At 44.9% G+C, this 14959-nt stretch overlaps 1 protein-coding gene across 2 annotated transcripts in view; it reads left to right on the plus strand.

Moving 5' to 3' along the window:
- Nucleotides 1-14: 14 nt before the first annotated feature.
- The window catches only part of bcorl1 (BCL6 corepressor-like 1), a 37755-nt gene continuing 22810 nt past the window's right edge, over nt 15-14959 (plus strand). The window contains exons 1-2 of one of the 2 annotated variants that reach the window (XM_079669840.1): nt 15-151; nt 12963-13055. In XM_079669840.1, coding sequence (XP_079525966.1) covers nt 12983-13055 — 73 coding nt within the window. In that variant the 5' untranslated portion in view covers nt 15-151; nt 12963-12982. The remainder of the gene's footprint in view (nt 152-12962; nt 13056-14959) is intronic. The other variant, XM_079669841.1, reaches the window with a different exon arrangement.

A 14959-nucleotide genomic window follows, 5' to 3' on the forward strand; every position in this document is an offset into this window, starting at 1 on the left:
GTTGTCCGTGGTACATTTATTTAATTTAATTAGCTTATTGATTGCGCCGCCACCCACCACTCAGAATATGAAATGCTGATAATTCCTCGGCTAAAAGTGAAACAATGGATTTACCCCCCCGAGAATCCACTTTTCGACGACAGAATATAAGGTGAGTAAAGTGAATTAGTGTTGGGAACAGCAAGATAGTTAAATGTATCAAAGTGTTGGTAATGTTAACATTTGAATCGTGCAAAGCATGATGGGAGAGGGGTAAACATGTCATGTATATAAACACAAAGTTAACTTATTTACTGGTTATTCACACACTGTCTTGAGGAAATTGGTCTACTAAACCTATGTAAACCTGTTGTAAAGTATGAGATATGATGGCTGTTGCACCTGCATAATCACAAACCTGTTTTCATTTGAATGTATAATTACCTACTTTATAAATACATTTAGAATATGGTTTATACAATGTAAATGCTAAAATGTAATAGAAAAAAAGTTGTTACATCTTTACTTTGTGCTCTGCAATACTGGTTCACTCCCTAAGTAAAGTAACTAATAACATTTACTCAAGTCCTTTACTTGGACTCGAGTAAATGTCCTAGTACAGAACATGTTTTGCTACTTTCGACTTCTACCCCACTACAATTCCTTTAATACCTTAAGTTACTACGCAGACCTATGGATACATTAATCAAATATGTATGATCAATACTTAAAAAAGACTTTGGTCACTCGATTAAAATACGCAAGCTACCAGGAGTAAATAAAGTAATTAGTTCCACCTTTACCCGCTGTGATATTAATACATCAATAATTATAATCTTTATTCTTAACATACTATTTATTATTCTGAAGTTGGCCAATCCTTATAATGAGTACTTTTACTTTTGGGACTATATTTTGATGCTAATACTTTTGTACTTTTACTTGAGTCGCATTTTGAATCCAGGCCCAGGACTTGTAACAGAGTATTCCTACACTCTTGTAGTTCTGCTTTTGCAAGATCTGAGTACTTCTTCCACCTCTGTTTAAGACACATCTCCCTAACTTAAAGTAATTTGCTTAATATACAGTATCTCCCTATAAAATATTCAGAGAAAAATAACACAAGCTTTTTTTAGTGGCCCGCTGAGGTAACAGGCTCTATTTGCTCAAAGCAATAACCTAAGAAAGCCCATGTAAACTCTACATTTTATTTCGCTAATTTGGCTGCATATAAGAGGTGTCTTTAACATATGAAAGAAAGTAGGACCATTATGGCAGGAGACAAATTCATTGAGAGATTTATGTATTCATTTTAAAATTGTATTATCAGTGCATGACATTAAGGATTTTAATTTACAGATGGCCCTGAGCCCAATAGAGATTGCCCTGAAAAATGCGTGCGGACGAAATGGCACGAAGGGTTTGGGGGGCCTAACCGTAGAACATTTAGATTTTTGCAGGTCTTAGATGCTGTCTGGTGCATTCTCTCTAGACTGAATTATAAGATGAACCACCACAATATTATATTGTACAATTTAAATTTTATTCTTCATTTCACTTGTTTGTTTGTTCTTGTTTGTGTTAGCTCGCTTGCATGCCCTGCATAGCTATAAGAAATACTTAAGTTGTTGGTGAAGACACTTTCCATCTGATGAAGGCAAATGCCTTCCCAGATGTAAAAAAGTAGAAAACATAACATTCAGTTATAACTGCCAAAACAAACATTATTTACACTATTATGGCCCGTGTTAAAAATGTTTGTAATGTTATCTACTGTAAGTTGGTCGAACGAATGCCTCCTCATGCGGAAGCTGACCGAGCAGACCCGAGCAGCAGTCGAGAGGAGCCGAGCACATCCGCGAAGCACACAAAATGGCGACGTCAGAGTTCCCGTTAGCCGGCAAATCTAAATCTCTCCGGTCAAAATGTTTTCCCTTTAGCGCAATACCGCTTCAGTTGCGCCACTTATGTGACAGACAAGAAGAGTATGACAGACAAGAGTAGTCAATTCTAATGTCTAACACTTCATGTGGAGAAAGAGATGTCCTGTATGGGTTGATTGTGCGTTGATCTGTTGGTAATGCCTCGGGGTTCCGGTGGGCATGTAAACAAATGCATAATGCTGCGCTATACTTTGTGGCCTCACCCGGTTGCATAGCGACACTTATTGTTTAGGTGTCTTTTAATAAGCAGGTAGTCATATCATTAGCTAGAACTAGCTGGATCTGATCGATATGGACATAAACGCGAGTGAAGTCTAATCTGAAGGGAGAGAGAGATCAGCTGCTGCTGACGAGTCGACACGCAGCTCTGCATGATCACATGCAGCGGTGAGTGGACAAAACGCACACTTCAGGTTAGAATATCACACGTAGCTATTTTAATTACCTCTCAAACTACCTAAACTAGTTATAGATATGTTTAGTTTTACTGTCGGGTCACTCATTACTGGATCCGCGAGCTGCATAATACTGGCATAATAGATTGCCCGATCGGTCAACCAGTAGGTGAGGCTTCATTGCCCGAGTTAAATACTAGATGGCCCCGGGCCATCGAGCAGCCCTTAATGTCGAGCCCTGATTATAATGTATTCTATATAATAGTTATATTTCACACATGCTCCGCCCTCTACTGGACTCTATGGGTACTACTCTCTCTCATGCTGTGCGTGCTTTCACCTGCTGAGTTTAAGTAAACGTAGCCGGTCAATCAGGGCGAGCCCACCTGAATGCGCGCGCAGGCCCACAGTAAAGGCGGCTACACCCGCCACCCACTATCCTTTTTTCTCTTCAGACGAGCTGACAACCAAATAGTTAAACGAACGAAGATTAGAAGATTAGAAGAAACGAAAATTGACTCACCATTACTGGAAGCTTGGCCATGCCCCACCTGCCCTGGTTTGATCGCGCGCGCCGATCTCCACCACCTCTGCTTAGAGTGTTTGGGGGACCAGGATACGGCCGAGGCGTTGCCATTCACGTTCGCCATTCCAGCGGGGCGGATGGCTCCGTTTGCCGTTGTCGGGCACTTCCGGGTCCGGTACATGGAGGTCCACCGCCCGGTGATGACCATGGCGGCGGAGCGCAGATGCTCCCAGGGGGCAGCAGGCTGGACAGGGAGCTGAAAAGAGCTCTGCCACGCTACCGCGTGACAGGGCGACTGCAAATAAACACGGTGTGTTGGGCATCTCGCTCATTGCTGGAGATGCCCCCACCTCACCAGATCAGAGCGATTATTTGTAGCTTGATCGTGGCCGTCGCCGTTGTCTGCCGTGTGATATCCCGGTGAGGGATCACGCCGCACTTTCCAAAAGGACCGTGTTGATCTCCCGGACCGGGAGCCCACGTGTTTACGGAAGGGCTTTTTGGATCGATCTCCTTGGTCATGTGGGTGAGGAGTAGTCGCAGCGTGGCTGCTTCTTGCTCATCCCCAGAGGAAAGAACGCTGTCCCACACTCCCCGCCCCCTCTGTAAACTCCAGTATAGGAGCCAGCAGGTGGGCGCGTGCACGTGAGTGGAATAAACCGAAGTGCTGTCAAAACACTGCGGTTTCAAGAGAGAGTGATGTGTGTGTGAGAAATGCATTCAGTGAAAACGATCGCATTTATCCCAGAGTAAGAGTCATCTCTCTCCACATTTCCACTTTTCACCATAATGTCCGTTTCAAAGAGACGGCATTAGGACAGAGCCGCGGCCCCACGGGAACGCACCGCGGTGCGTTCAAGGACCTCAGTAGAGAATCGGCCCTTTTCTGTGTCAGCCCCCATGCCAAAAGTCCCTTTTTATGGAAGGTTTGGCAGCGGATTAGGCCACCAGAGAATACTACAGCTTCTTAGCTTTGGCTCCATAGCTGCTGGCATGTTCCCTGAACACAGTTTTGTGGGGAATGGAAGCCCCACAAAAGCTGTGTACTGACAGAGTAGAGGGGCAGGACACTGAGACTGGGTTACTCACTCCAGCTTTGCAGCGTCCCTCCTCCATTCAGGGGCAATAGAGAGTCAAATCTATCATCCTGGGAGGAGATAGGTTTCCTTTCAACAGGAAGTCGAAATGAGGCCCTGTTACAAGAACGGTGGGTTATGTATTGTAACCCTAGTTCTAGAGTGATGTGTGTGTGTGAAAAATGCATTTAGTAAAAACGATGGCATTTATCCCAGAGTAAGAGTCATCTCTCTCCATAATTCCACATTTTCCCATACTGTCTCGTCGAGATCGGCCATTCCGTTTTCATACGATGTTAATTGGACACCCATTATGAGGCGCGGACCCCGTGAGAGTGGCCGCGGTGTGTTCAGGAACCTCCGCAGAAGAACAGTGGGTTACATAGTGTAACTCTAGTTCTAGAGTGATATGTGTGTGTAAAATGCATTCAGTAAAAACTATGGCATATATCCCAGAGTAAGAGTTATCTCTCTCCACATTCCACATTTCCCCATAATGCCCGTTTCAAAGAGACGGCATTATGACGACGCACGCCCCCCCCGAGAGCGGGCCGCGGTGCGTTCATGGACAGAAGAAGCTCAGATTAATGCCTCTTTCTCTCTAACGGCCCGTCTACACTACGGGCATGAAAAAATCTTGAAGCTGGGCGTGTCTGAAGCTTGGCGATTTTTTGCGAGCAACCAATCACATGAATCTCCCGCCCCCGAAATACAAAGCAATAGCAATGTTAAAATGAAGTAAACTGGATATAAACTCTCCAAACAGGCGAAAAAACTATCAGTTTCACCCACTGTCTCTGCCACCTCCCTCCATGCCTGGTTCCTCCGGTTTGTATCCCGGTAAATAGTTCCGGTCGTAAAGAACCGGGTGATTTGCTACCGTAATATCTCGTTTGGAATATCAGGAAATGAACTGCGGTCTGGCTCTCCCAGCTTGCACGCGGTTTGATTGGCTGAGCTTGCACTGGCGGGATTTGCATAAACGGAATTTGATTGGCTGATGCCAAGCATCGAGCCTCAAAAGTTGAACATTGTTCAACTTTTGATGCCGATAGATGCTCGTGATGCTTGCAAAGCCATGCCATGCTCCCCACAATGCAGTTCGGTGAAGATTAAAAATCTTCTACGTCACCCCATTCAAGTGAATGGGCGAAGCGTTGAAAGCATTTTTTGATGCCTGTAGTGTAGACGTACCGTAAGAGGAAACAGCATTATGGCGGAGCGCATGCCGTGGTGTGTTCAGGGACCTCAGTGAAAAATCGGCCGTTTTTTTCTCTGAGTGGAAACTGCATTATAGAAGAACGGCCCTTTCTGTGTCAGCCCCCCATGGGACAAACTTCCTTTTATGGAGGGTTTGACGGCGGAGTGGGCCACCAGAGAGTACCACAGCTTCATAACTGCGGCTCCGCAGCTGATTGCACATCCCCTAACACAATGTTATGGGGAATGGAAAATCAGTGGTGTATTAACAGAGCGGATGGACAGGACACTGAGACTGGGTTATTCACTCCAGGTTTGCAGCATCCCTCCTCCGTTCAGAGGCATGAGAGAGGCAAATCTTTCATCCCAGGAGGAGATAGGTTTCCTCTCGGCATGTGCACTCAAGCCAGAGAGAAGGGGCACTATTCCCTGTACTTCCTGGTTCCCAAGAAGACAGGAGAATTCAGGCCCATTCTGGATCTTCGATGCCTGAACCAGCACATTGCATGCAAGAAGTTCCATATGTTAACTATGAAACAGTTATTGGGACTGGTGCAGCCAGGCGATTGGTTCACAACTATCGACCTAAAGAACGCTCACTTTCATGGCGAAATTGCTCCAAAACACAGAAAGTATTTGCGTTTTGCCTTCCAGGGGGTAGCCTACGAGTACAACAGACTGACGTTTGGCTACTCCCTATCCCCACGCACGTTCAGCTACGGCGCTGCAACCGCTGCGGGACCGTGGCATGAGGGTATTCTTTTATCTGGACGACCTCATAGTCATGGCCAGGTCCAGTGAATGGGCAATGTTTCACACAGCCCAGTTGATCCTACACCTAACCAAGTTGGGTTGAAAAAGAGTTGCGGTCAATTGGAAGAAGAGCTCCCTCATACCTCACCAGCAGGTAGAATATCTGGGGGTGATGCTCGATGCAGGCAGACTACATGCCACCCTGACAGAAAGCAGACGGGCATCCCTGCTGCGGGCAGTCTGCAGGCTGCGTCGGGGGGCGACGGTGACAGCTTTGATCATCATGCAGACTTTGGGGTCTCATGACGGCTGCTCACTCCGTAGTGCCACTCAGACTCCTGCATGCACGTCGCATGCAGAGGTGGTTTACCGGCCTTCGTTTAGATCTCAAGACACAAACGACGTCTGGTGACCATCCCCCCCTCAGTAGAGAGCAATCTCCGATTCTGGGGGTCCCCAGAAAATCTGCGGAGGGGAGCTCCACTGGGGCAAGTGACATCCTATATCACTCTTCACAGACGCTTCAGTGACAGGATGGGGGGGACGTGCCTAGAGAGAGCTGTAGGTGGTTGCTGGCCTCTGACAGAGGCTCGGCACAGCAACCTCCTGGAGCTGCAAGCAGTGATGCTGGTCCTACAGCACTTCAAACCCTTAATACAGGGAAAACATGTGCTAGTGAGGAGCGACAACCGCACGTGGCGTACATCAACAGGCAGGGCGGGGTCCACTCAATAGCCTTGTTGACCGCAGCAGAGAACCTGTGGTTGTGGGTTTCACAGATTGTGTTGTCTCTAAGGGCCCTGCACATCCCGGGACGGGAGAACGGGGGGCCGACCTCATGTCAAGAGGCGGACCCCTGCCAGACGAGTGGAGGCTTCACCAGGAGGTGGTGAAGCAGGTCTGGACTCAGTTTGGGAGAGCAGAGGTGGACCTGATTGCCGACCGGCGCAACAGCCACTGTGCCCTGTGGTTCTCCCTGGCCCGGTGGGACAATCCGCCCTTGGGGTTGGACGCATTTGAGCACGAGCCATGGCCAAGGAAGCTGCTTTACGCCTTTCCACCGCTGCACCTTACCCCCCCCTCCTGGAGAGGGTGAGGCGGGAGCAGCTGCCAGTCATCCGAGTGGCCCCATATCGCCGCCTGGCGCCGTGGTACGCAGGGGTAACATAGATGATGGTGGGCCAGCCCTGGGCTATTCCTCAGGTCTGGGGAGCGCGGTCTCAGGAAGCAGGTGCAATAGGGGCGTTACCCACTCTGGGCCAAACTCTCCAGGCTTGGCTCCTGAGAGGGACAGGCTGAGACAGGTGGGGCTGTCTGACAATGTTATTCAGACTATCCAAGCAGCAAGAGCAGAATCCACCACAGCCTGTTACAGGCCAAAGTGGGCGGGATTCCGGCGAAGGTGTGAAGGAAGGAGTCTAGAGCCTCTGTCATGCACGCTGGGCTCTATTCTTACCTACTTACATATACTGGTGGACAGGGGGCTGGCTCATTCCACAATTAAGGTGTATGCAGCAGCCATTTCGTCCTGCCATGAGGGATTTGGAGGCAGGTCAGCCTTCAGTCAGCCGCTTATGGCGCGGTTTTTGCAGGGGGTCAGGAGGCAGCGCGAAGTGCACGACTCCGCCCCACAGCGTGACCTGCCGTTGGTGCTCGAGGCTCTGGTCACAGAAACATTTGAGCCCCTGGAGCTCCCCGCCCTGAAAGCACTGTCATGGAAGACAGCATTGCTACTTGCTTTGACTTCGGCCAAAAGAGTGTCCGAGCTGACCGCTCTGTCGGTGCACCCAAGCTGCCTTTTGATCCGGGGTGACCGTAGCGGGGCGACACTCAGACCGAACCCCTCCTTTACTCCTAAGAGCCTAAGGAGTTTGTTCAGGTCAAGGGCTATTCAGTTAGGTGGCTTTAGTCTTCCACCCCATGTTGAGGCCAGGGAGGCTAAATTGCACCCCCTCTTCTGCCCAGTGCGTGCGCTAGCATGTTACTTAGAGCGCACGGCTGCCATTAGACGCACTGAACAGCTGTTTGTGTGCTTTGGGGATGGTGTGGCTGGAAAAGCTCTCTCCAAGAAGCGCCTAACAGGATGGCTATGCCGGTGCATTATACATGCCTATGGACGGGCGGGGAGAGCCTCCCCACTGGGGTCTTTGCACATTCTACACGGGCTGTGGCTGTGTCAAACAGCCTTATTCAGCAGCGTGAGTGTAGAAGATATATGCATGTCGGCGCCTTGGTCTACGCCAGGCTCCTTCATAAAATGTTATCTCCTGGACATGTCTGGCTCCTTCTCGTCGTCTATGCTTGCCGAGGCAACGCATGACTGGTGAGAGGGGTGGTGGCTGTGGGTCAGCAGGTGTCTGACCCCCCCCCCCACCCTGGACATAAAGCACTTGTGTTTTCCCATGCTCCTGAGGGACTCGAGAGACATGGTGCGGAATCAGCCCCATACAGGGCTGGAGGCAGGCAGGCTGGGAGAGCCTTCCTCACTATTTTCCATTCCCACTCTACACAGAGCGAGTGTGAGTGTGGGGGACGTGGTGCACTTATGTTTTCCCATGCTCCTGAGGGACCTGGGGAACATGGTGCGCGGTAGGCTCCAGACGGAGTCTCCGCACAGATCTTTTCCATGCACACTCTACACGAAGTAAGCTGTGTGAGTGTGCCTTATCCAAATTGCGGCCCGACTTCTCTACGGTTACAACCGGATGGGAGGAAGTGGGGATGCAATGGATGTTAGCCAAAAGCCGGTCAGGGACGGTGTGGTGGGTCGATGTTGTTGGATGACAGGGCGTGTATACATCGGGGCTTCGCCCACTGTACCCATAGAGTCCAGTAGAGGGCGGAGCCTGTGTGAAATATAACAGGGGGTTACGTATTGTAACCCTAGTTATATAAGCACAGGCGGAGCCCTCTACCTGGGGGCCCTGTCTTTCCAAGTCCGCTCTCCGAAGAGGGTATAGGATAGTGGGCGGCGGGTGTAGCCGCCTTTATATACTGTGGGCCTGCGCGCGCTTTCAGGTAGGCTCGCCCCGATTGGCCGGCTACGTTTACGTAAACTCAGTAGGTGAAAGCACGCACAGCATGATAGAGAGTAGTACCCATAGAGTCCAGTAGAGGGCTCAGCCTGTGCTTATATAACTAGGGTTACAATACGTAACCCCCTGTTTCAGGAATATTTAATCATCATTTAACCTTGTGGCACACCCTGCCAACATACATGTCTAATAAAACACTGGACATTGAGTTTTTGATGACAAAATTGCTCTTCTGTCTTAACATCCAAAAACTCATTAATTAATTCCTAGAGATGTGCCAGTATCTCGACAAATGGTGTAATATCAGCATTTTCCAATATCTTTTATTAGAATTGAGTCTTTTTTGTCTTATTCCCCTTTTGCAAACTGCATTCTTTACATGTAAACAGCAGACATCAGTATTTGCTATGATGTTCGGCTTTGGGCTGCGTCTCTCTTCTGCAGTGTTTAGTTATTTGGCTTTATCTGATTTATTTGTTATGAAAGTTGGTGGGTACTGAAGGCCTTGGGTCGTGAAACAAATGTTTAAACTTTGGTAGTATGAAAAAGGTTAAAGATGTATAAAATAAGATTTGAATACTATGACTATGGTTGAAGAATCTTAAAGTTCATATACAGTACCAACATATTTGATAGTGATATTCAGATATGGATTTCGTGTGCAGGACAGGCTACTTGATAGGTTGATATTTAAGTGCAACAACTTAAAATATGACATACTTAAAATGTTACGGATCCCATTAATCCAGTTCTTAATGTAAACTGTAGAAACACCAGTGGCATGGAGAGAGCAAACAGCAGCTTAAGTTGGCAGATTTAACTTTAACACACGCAGTCCTAATGTATAACTTCACATCTGAGAAGCAGATAATTTTTGTGTTTATGATTAAAAAATTACTCTATTTTGTGTTTAAAATGTCCAAACCTAAAGCTGTTCACTTCAACATAACTGAAAACTGCAACCTAAATAATAAACATATACTGTATTAAATAAATTATTCTTTGACAGTGTTAATTACAACTGACATGATCATTTTTCATTTAATTGTGCCTTTTTTGCACGAGTTAGCCAAGATTATATATTTCCTAAGTGCAGAGTTATAATGACATTGAAAAAAAAAATAAAGAGATACACTTACTGTTAAGTTGTTTCTATTAAGAAAATAGCAAAAACCACAAATCATTTGCTCTGAAAAACGAGAAATGTGTTGAAGTTTTGTGAAGGTAGAGTTTATGGCTGAGCTGTTGTTTTGCATCATATTCTACAGATCTACCTGGGGAAGTGAGTTTCCGCTACAGTTTATAATGTTGTTCAATTAAGTCTTAATCGTCATTTAATTCAATTCTAATGGATTTAGTAGACCGTGATCATTAAGTTGCTTATTAAAGGATTATCGGGACAGAAAAGATCATGGTTCCACTGGGGCTCGAACCCAGGACCTTCTGCGTGTAAAGCAGACGTGATAACCACTACACTATGGAACCAACTCACCATGTTCATTTGCAGATACATTTATATATTTACATTTAGGTCTAGTCTGCTGATATTTACTGCACCTTCTTGTAACGAAAAGCTCTCTTCTTCGGAAATGCAGTTTAGCGAAATAAATCTGTCAGCGCGCGTCACCCCACAGCGCCTGGTGTTCCGCGAGTGGAGCCCTCTTGGGACGTTTTGCTTATGTGGCCGATCACACGATAGCTAACATCAAGCGACCGAGCCACAGCAAGTCGATCGCATTTGTCCGTGTCTTCCCCCGCCTGCATGCACTGGAGCAGTCATATTGAGGCAAAAGGAATTTGTGTTGTAGTTTAAAAAGCTGCCTTGGCTTATCCACGCAGGAACGACGAAGTGCGTGTAATTTCAAACTAGGGGGTGAAATGTCGATTTCCATGATGCATGACACTGTCTGATGCATCGTACAAGCTTTGGTTACGTTCTGCAAATGTTTTTTCAAAAAGACAGAGATGTCATGACGCTAGCTATCTGACAGTGCGAGCCCAAACAATGTACCTTCAGCGTAAGACATTGTTGTTTATGACACTCAAATTTGAAAATATACAGGCCCATAGCCTACACTAACTGCATTTAAATAACCAAAGAAGCTATTTGTGTTTTGTTTAAGTTTATATTTTAAAATGATGAATAACCCATCTCAAAGGTTTCAAATACATCACTGGTCGTGTGTGTCAATTCAAATATTAAGACTGTCTAGAGTACAAACATGAACAAAGCATAGTATATATTTAACACATTTCCAAAGTTGAGCAACTGATCAACATGAAATTGTTTTTAATTTAGTGCCCCAGCCACTCGAGCCATTTTTTTAGTGCAAGGTCATTAGCCAGGCAGATTGAGTGCTATCAACTGGAAAAAATAAATAAGGTGGTGATTGTTTCAAGACCTGCATCACCGTCTTCTCATACAGATTTTCCTTTTCAATCTGCTGCCCTCTATGCTTTTCCCCAGAGTTACAGAGTTACCTTTGTCAGTTACATCGTGTTGCTGCCTTTGTTTCTGCACAACATTGAATTGATCAGCCTCAGTGACAATTCTCCTACTAACAGCTGCTCTGGTGTTCAGGCTGTTAATAATGTGGGTCTGAAAATGGTGATAGCCTATTCTTTCCTACAATTTCTAAACTTCTACTTCCCCTCCTAAAATTGCATTCCTTCTGTATTGTCCTTCCATTTTTAGCCACTCCATCTTCCCCATAGGTGCCAGGAAGAGACGGCGGTAAGGCTGCAATGGTAAAAGGTGGAGGTGACAGCTGCATCTGTTTATCATGAGGGGCACAATGGCACACCTTGAGAGTCAGCCAGGGCTTTTATTCTCACTGATCCTGGCTCCAACACAGTGGACTAGAATTAATAGAGAACGCAGATTCATATTTGGGAAGCAGGATCAAAATTCAATGATGAGATAGCTCTGAATTTGACTGAGATGCGATATGTGCAGGTGATACTAGAAAGAAAAGAATATTATTATCCAAGTCATTATTGGGATTGAAAATAATTTCTTCTGCAGTAGTTGTCCATCTATCTTTTATATTCATGGCTTGAAAAGTTCATTTTTTGGTCTTCAACATCTTTGAATATCTTATTTTGTCCATCCAACAGACCAAACCTAAATATATTGTATTCAAAAACAATATTAAAAGTAGCAAGTACATTGGAGAACTGGCATTGCAGGTTGATATTAATTACCTCAAATTATTATTTGATTACATTGTTGTTGCTGTTTCATTTTCTGACAATTAAATTATAGATCATTTCACTTTTTACAATGTTTAAATGTGTACAATTAATTCATAATTGTGTGTGAAGTGTTCACATAACCTAGGCTTGTTAATAGAAACATCCACTACTTCAGTTGAAGCAGTCTCAAGATAGTTATTTATGACTCCATTTAATTAAATCAATGTCCACGTGGTGTGATAAACATGACAAACTAAATGTGATATTCAAGTCGTTTCATATATTGGCTGCACATTTGTTGCCAGGGTCCAGCTTCACCTAATTTTTACAATTGTGTATTTAAACTAAATGTTCAGTTTGTGCTAGGAAATCTGGTTGCCCATCCTGCCCTGCCAAAGAAACTCATCCAATGGCCACGTAGGTGTCCTGTAGAGCTTTCTATTTAAAAAAAAAAAAAGTAAGATTAGATTCAGTGCTTCTTAGCATAATTCCTTATATAACTTTTGTAATGCTTCCTTGCTAAGATTGTTCGTCTCCTTCCTCAGCTGCCAATCAACTTATCAGGATGTTAAAGGTTCCCAGAGGAGTCTTTGACCTCTGGTGCCACGGAGCTGTTTTTTTTATTTGTCTAGTGCATCTGTAAGATTAAGTATGTGCGCAGGTGACGCAGTCCAGATAGCTGCCAGTGGTTTCATACTATTCCACTGATTTACATGTGGCACTAATGACCCGAGAAACACAGCAAACAAAACGTTTAGCAGGTCAATAAGCAAATGATTTATGAGGAAGAACAACACATTTGTAAGCACCTTTATTTAACCTTTCCTGCTCACATGCATGCCTCTCTGTATTCTTCTTAGCAGGAATTGGCCCAGGTAGGATGCTGCTCGGCTTTGGTGAAATAGCGTTGCTACCAAGAACGGAGATGAAGTCAGTGATACCAACATTTAAAGGTAATTTAACTCACCTTAAAAATAAAGGCAAGAAAAAAATAGACAGCTTGAAAGTTTTACTGATCCGTAGAGAGACATAGACAGAGAGGTCTGAACTTTTATCTGGTAACTGTATGTAATTATGTGTTTCCATCAAACTAAGCTAAACTCCATTGTAAGAATGTGAAAACAGAAGGCATACACAATAAGATGTTTGGACAGTCAACGTGTATAAGCACAGCAAATTTAGATTTTGGCGTGTAAATAAAGTCTAGTGTGATTGAATTTATCGTGGCTGCTTGTAATAATTTGAGTTCCAGCCGGCATGTGAAAGATGTCTCTTCAAATCTCCTACACTTTGTGACAAGATAAGGTGTGCCCACTGTGAGAGGTAGTCCTGTTCGGTGCAGAACAGTGTAAACTCTCAAATCTTAAAAAGATGTCATTGGGACTAAATTAGTCTAACAACAAGATTTTCCAATGCGCAGTTTGTTTTCAGTTTTAAAAGGGTACACCATTTCCTGTTACGCACCTGTGGCCATTGTGATGTCCCTTCTTGCACACACTTGTGATTCCAGCTACGCTGTAGACCCTGCAGTGAGGCTGGCCTGCAGAGACTATCTCAGTCCACACAGACAGTGCATGTCATATCTATCAATGGCATCGACAGCCTGCACCTCGTGAGCATCCACCTTACTGTTACTGGTCCATTCTGACTCTTATCCTAAGAAACAACCCAAGAGTAATCACCTGTCTTTCGGTTTCACAACAAGTGTCAGAGTCCATTCATAAGAATTACAAAGAAAAAGTTCATCAATCAATGCTAGTGGTCTCTGGCCATGAAGTTTAATGAGCCAGTTTCTTCAAATACCAACTTCCTTAACTTCTAAATACAGTCAACTGTTTCCACAGGGTCTGTTTCTTCTGCATAGAGCACAGTTTTTCAAATGAAAGTTGCTCACAGTGGGGTTGATATGTTACCCAGGCTATTTTGCTTTTGAGTTCTTCATGATAATTACCATAACTGAAATGCATCTCATTGTGTTTGGATGAAAGTTGAAATCTGAAAGAAACAAATATCTCAAAACCTTGGCACATAAAATCTAACTAATTGCTTGGCTTAATACCAGTAGTGTTAAACAGATAATGATATGTTTTTCTGTATTTTTTGTTATAAATGACTTTTCACTCTATGCACTACACAAGTTGAGTGACTGGTGGTGTGCCATACCCAGCCTTGCACTCTCCTCAATGGAAACATTTTCCATTTATGGCAGAGCAAGCTATCCTTTTTAATGTTTTCTATCTGTATCTGTTGTCTGCAGAGGCCTTAAGATTGCTGCGATGCTTGTGACAGTGTGTCAGGACATTTAGGGAACATGTAGGGTTGTGTCTTGAGGATCATAACCTAACAATGCAGATTAGCTTCAAATGGCTAAGTGAGACCATGTGCACTGTTTCATAAAGTTGTTGCACTGAGACATGGCCTACCTGAGCTCAGACCATTGCTTGCTCACACACCGGTTGAGTCTTGACCCTTTTAACGGGGCCTTTAACTGAATAACAGCAGCCCTGATTTGTTCACTGACTTAAGCCACTCTCACAAGCCTCTAATAAGTTGCCAGGATGTCCTGACCTGGCATCATTGTAAGAGGTCTGTGTGTAATTATGGCTGAAGAATTAAACATGAAATCCAACGTATCATCATTCTGAACTTGGCAGTTTTGTGCCTATATGTCACTGGTGATTATTACACTTATTTGTGCTCTGATGTCCCACATTTCGAAAGTTGTATTTTCCAGACGTCTGGTTTTTCTTGCAGTGTGCACAGTATGTGTATAGCCTGTCAAGAAAAACAGAAACACACATCCAGCACCAGAATCTTTTCAAATAAGCTGCTTGGTAGTCATTTGCACTACTTTACA

The sequence above is a fragment of the Notothenia rossii genome (assembly GCF_949606895.1).
Source record: "Notothenia rossii genome assembly, chromosome: 3".
Classification (NCBI taxonomy): domain Eukaryota; kingdom Metazoa; phylum Chordata; class Actinopteri; order Perciformes; family Nototheniidae; genus Notothenia; species Notothenia rossii.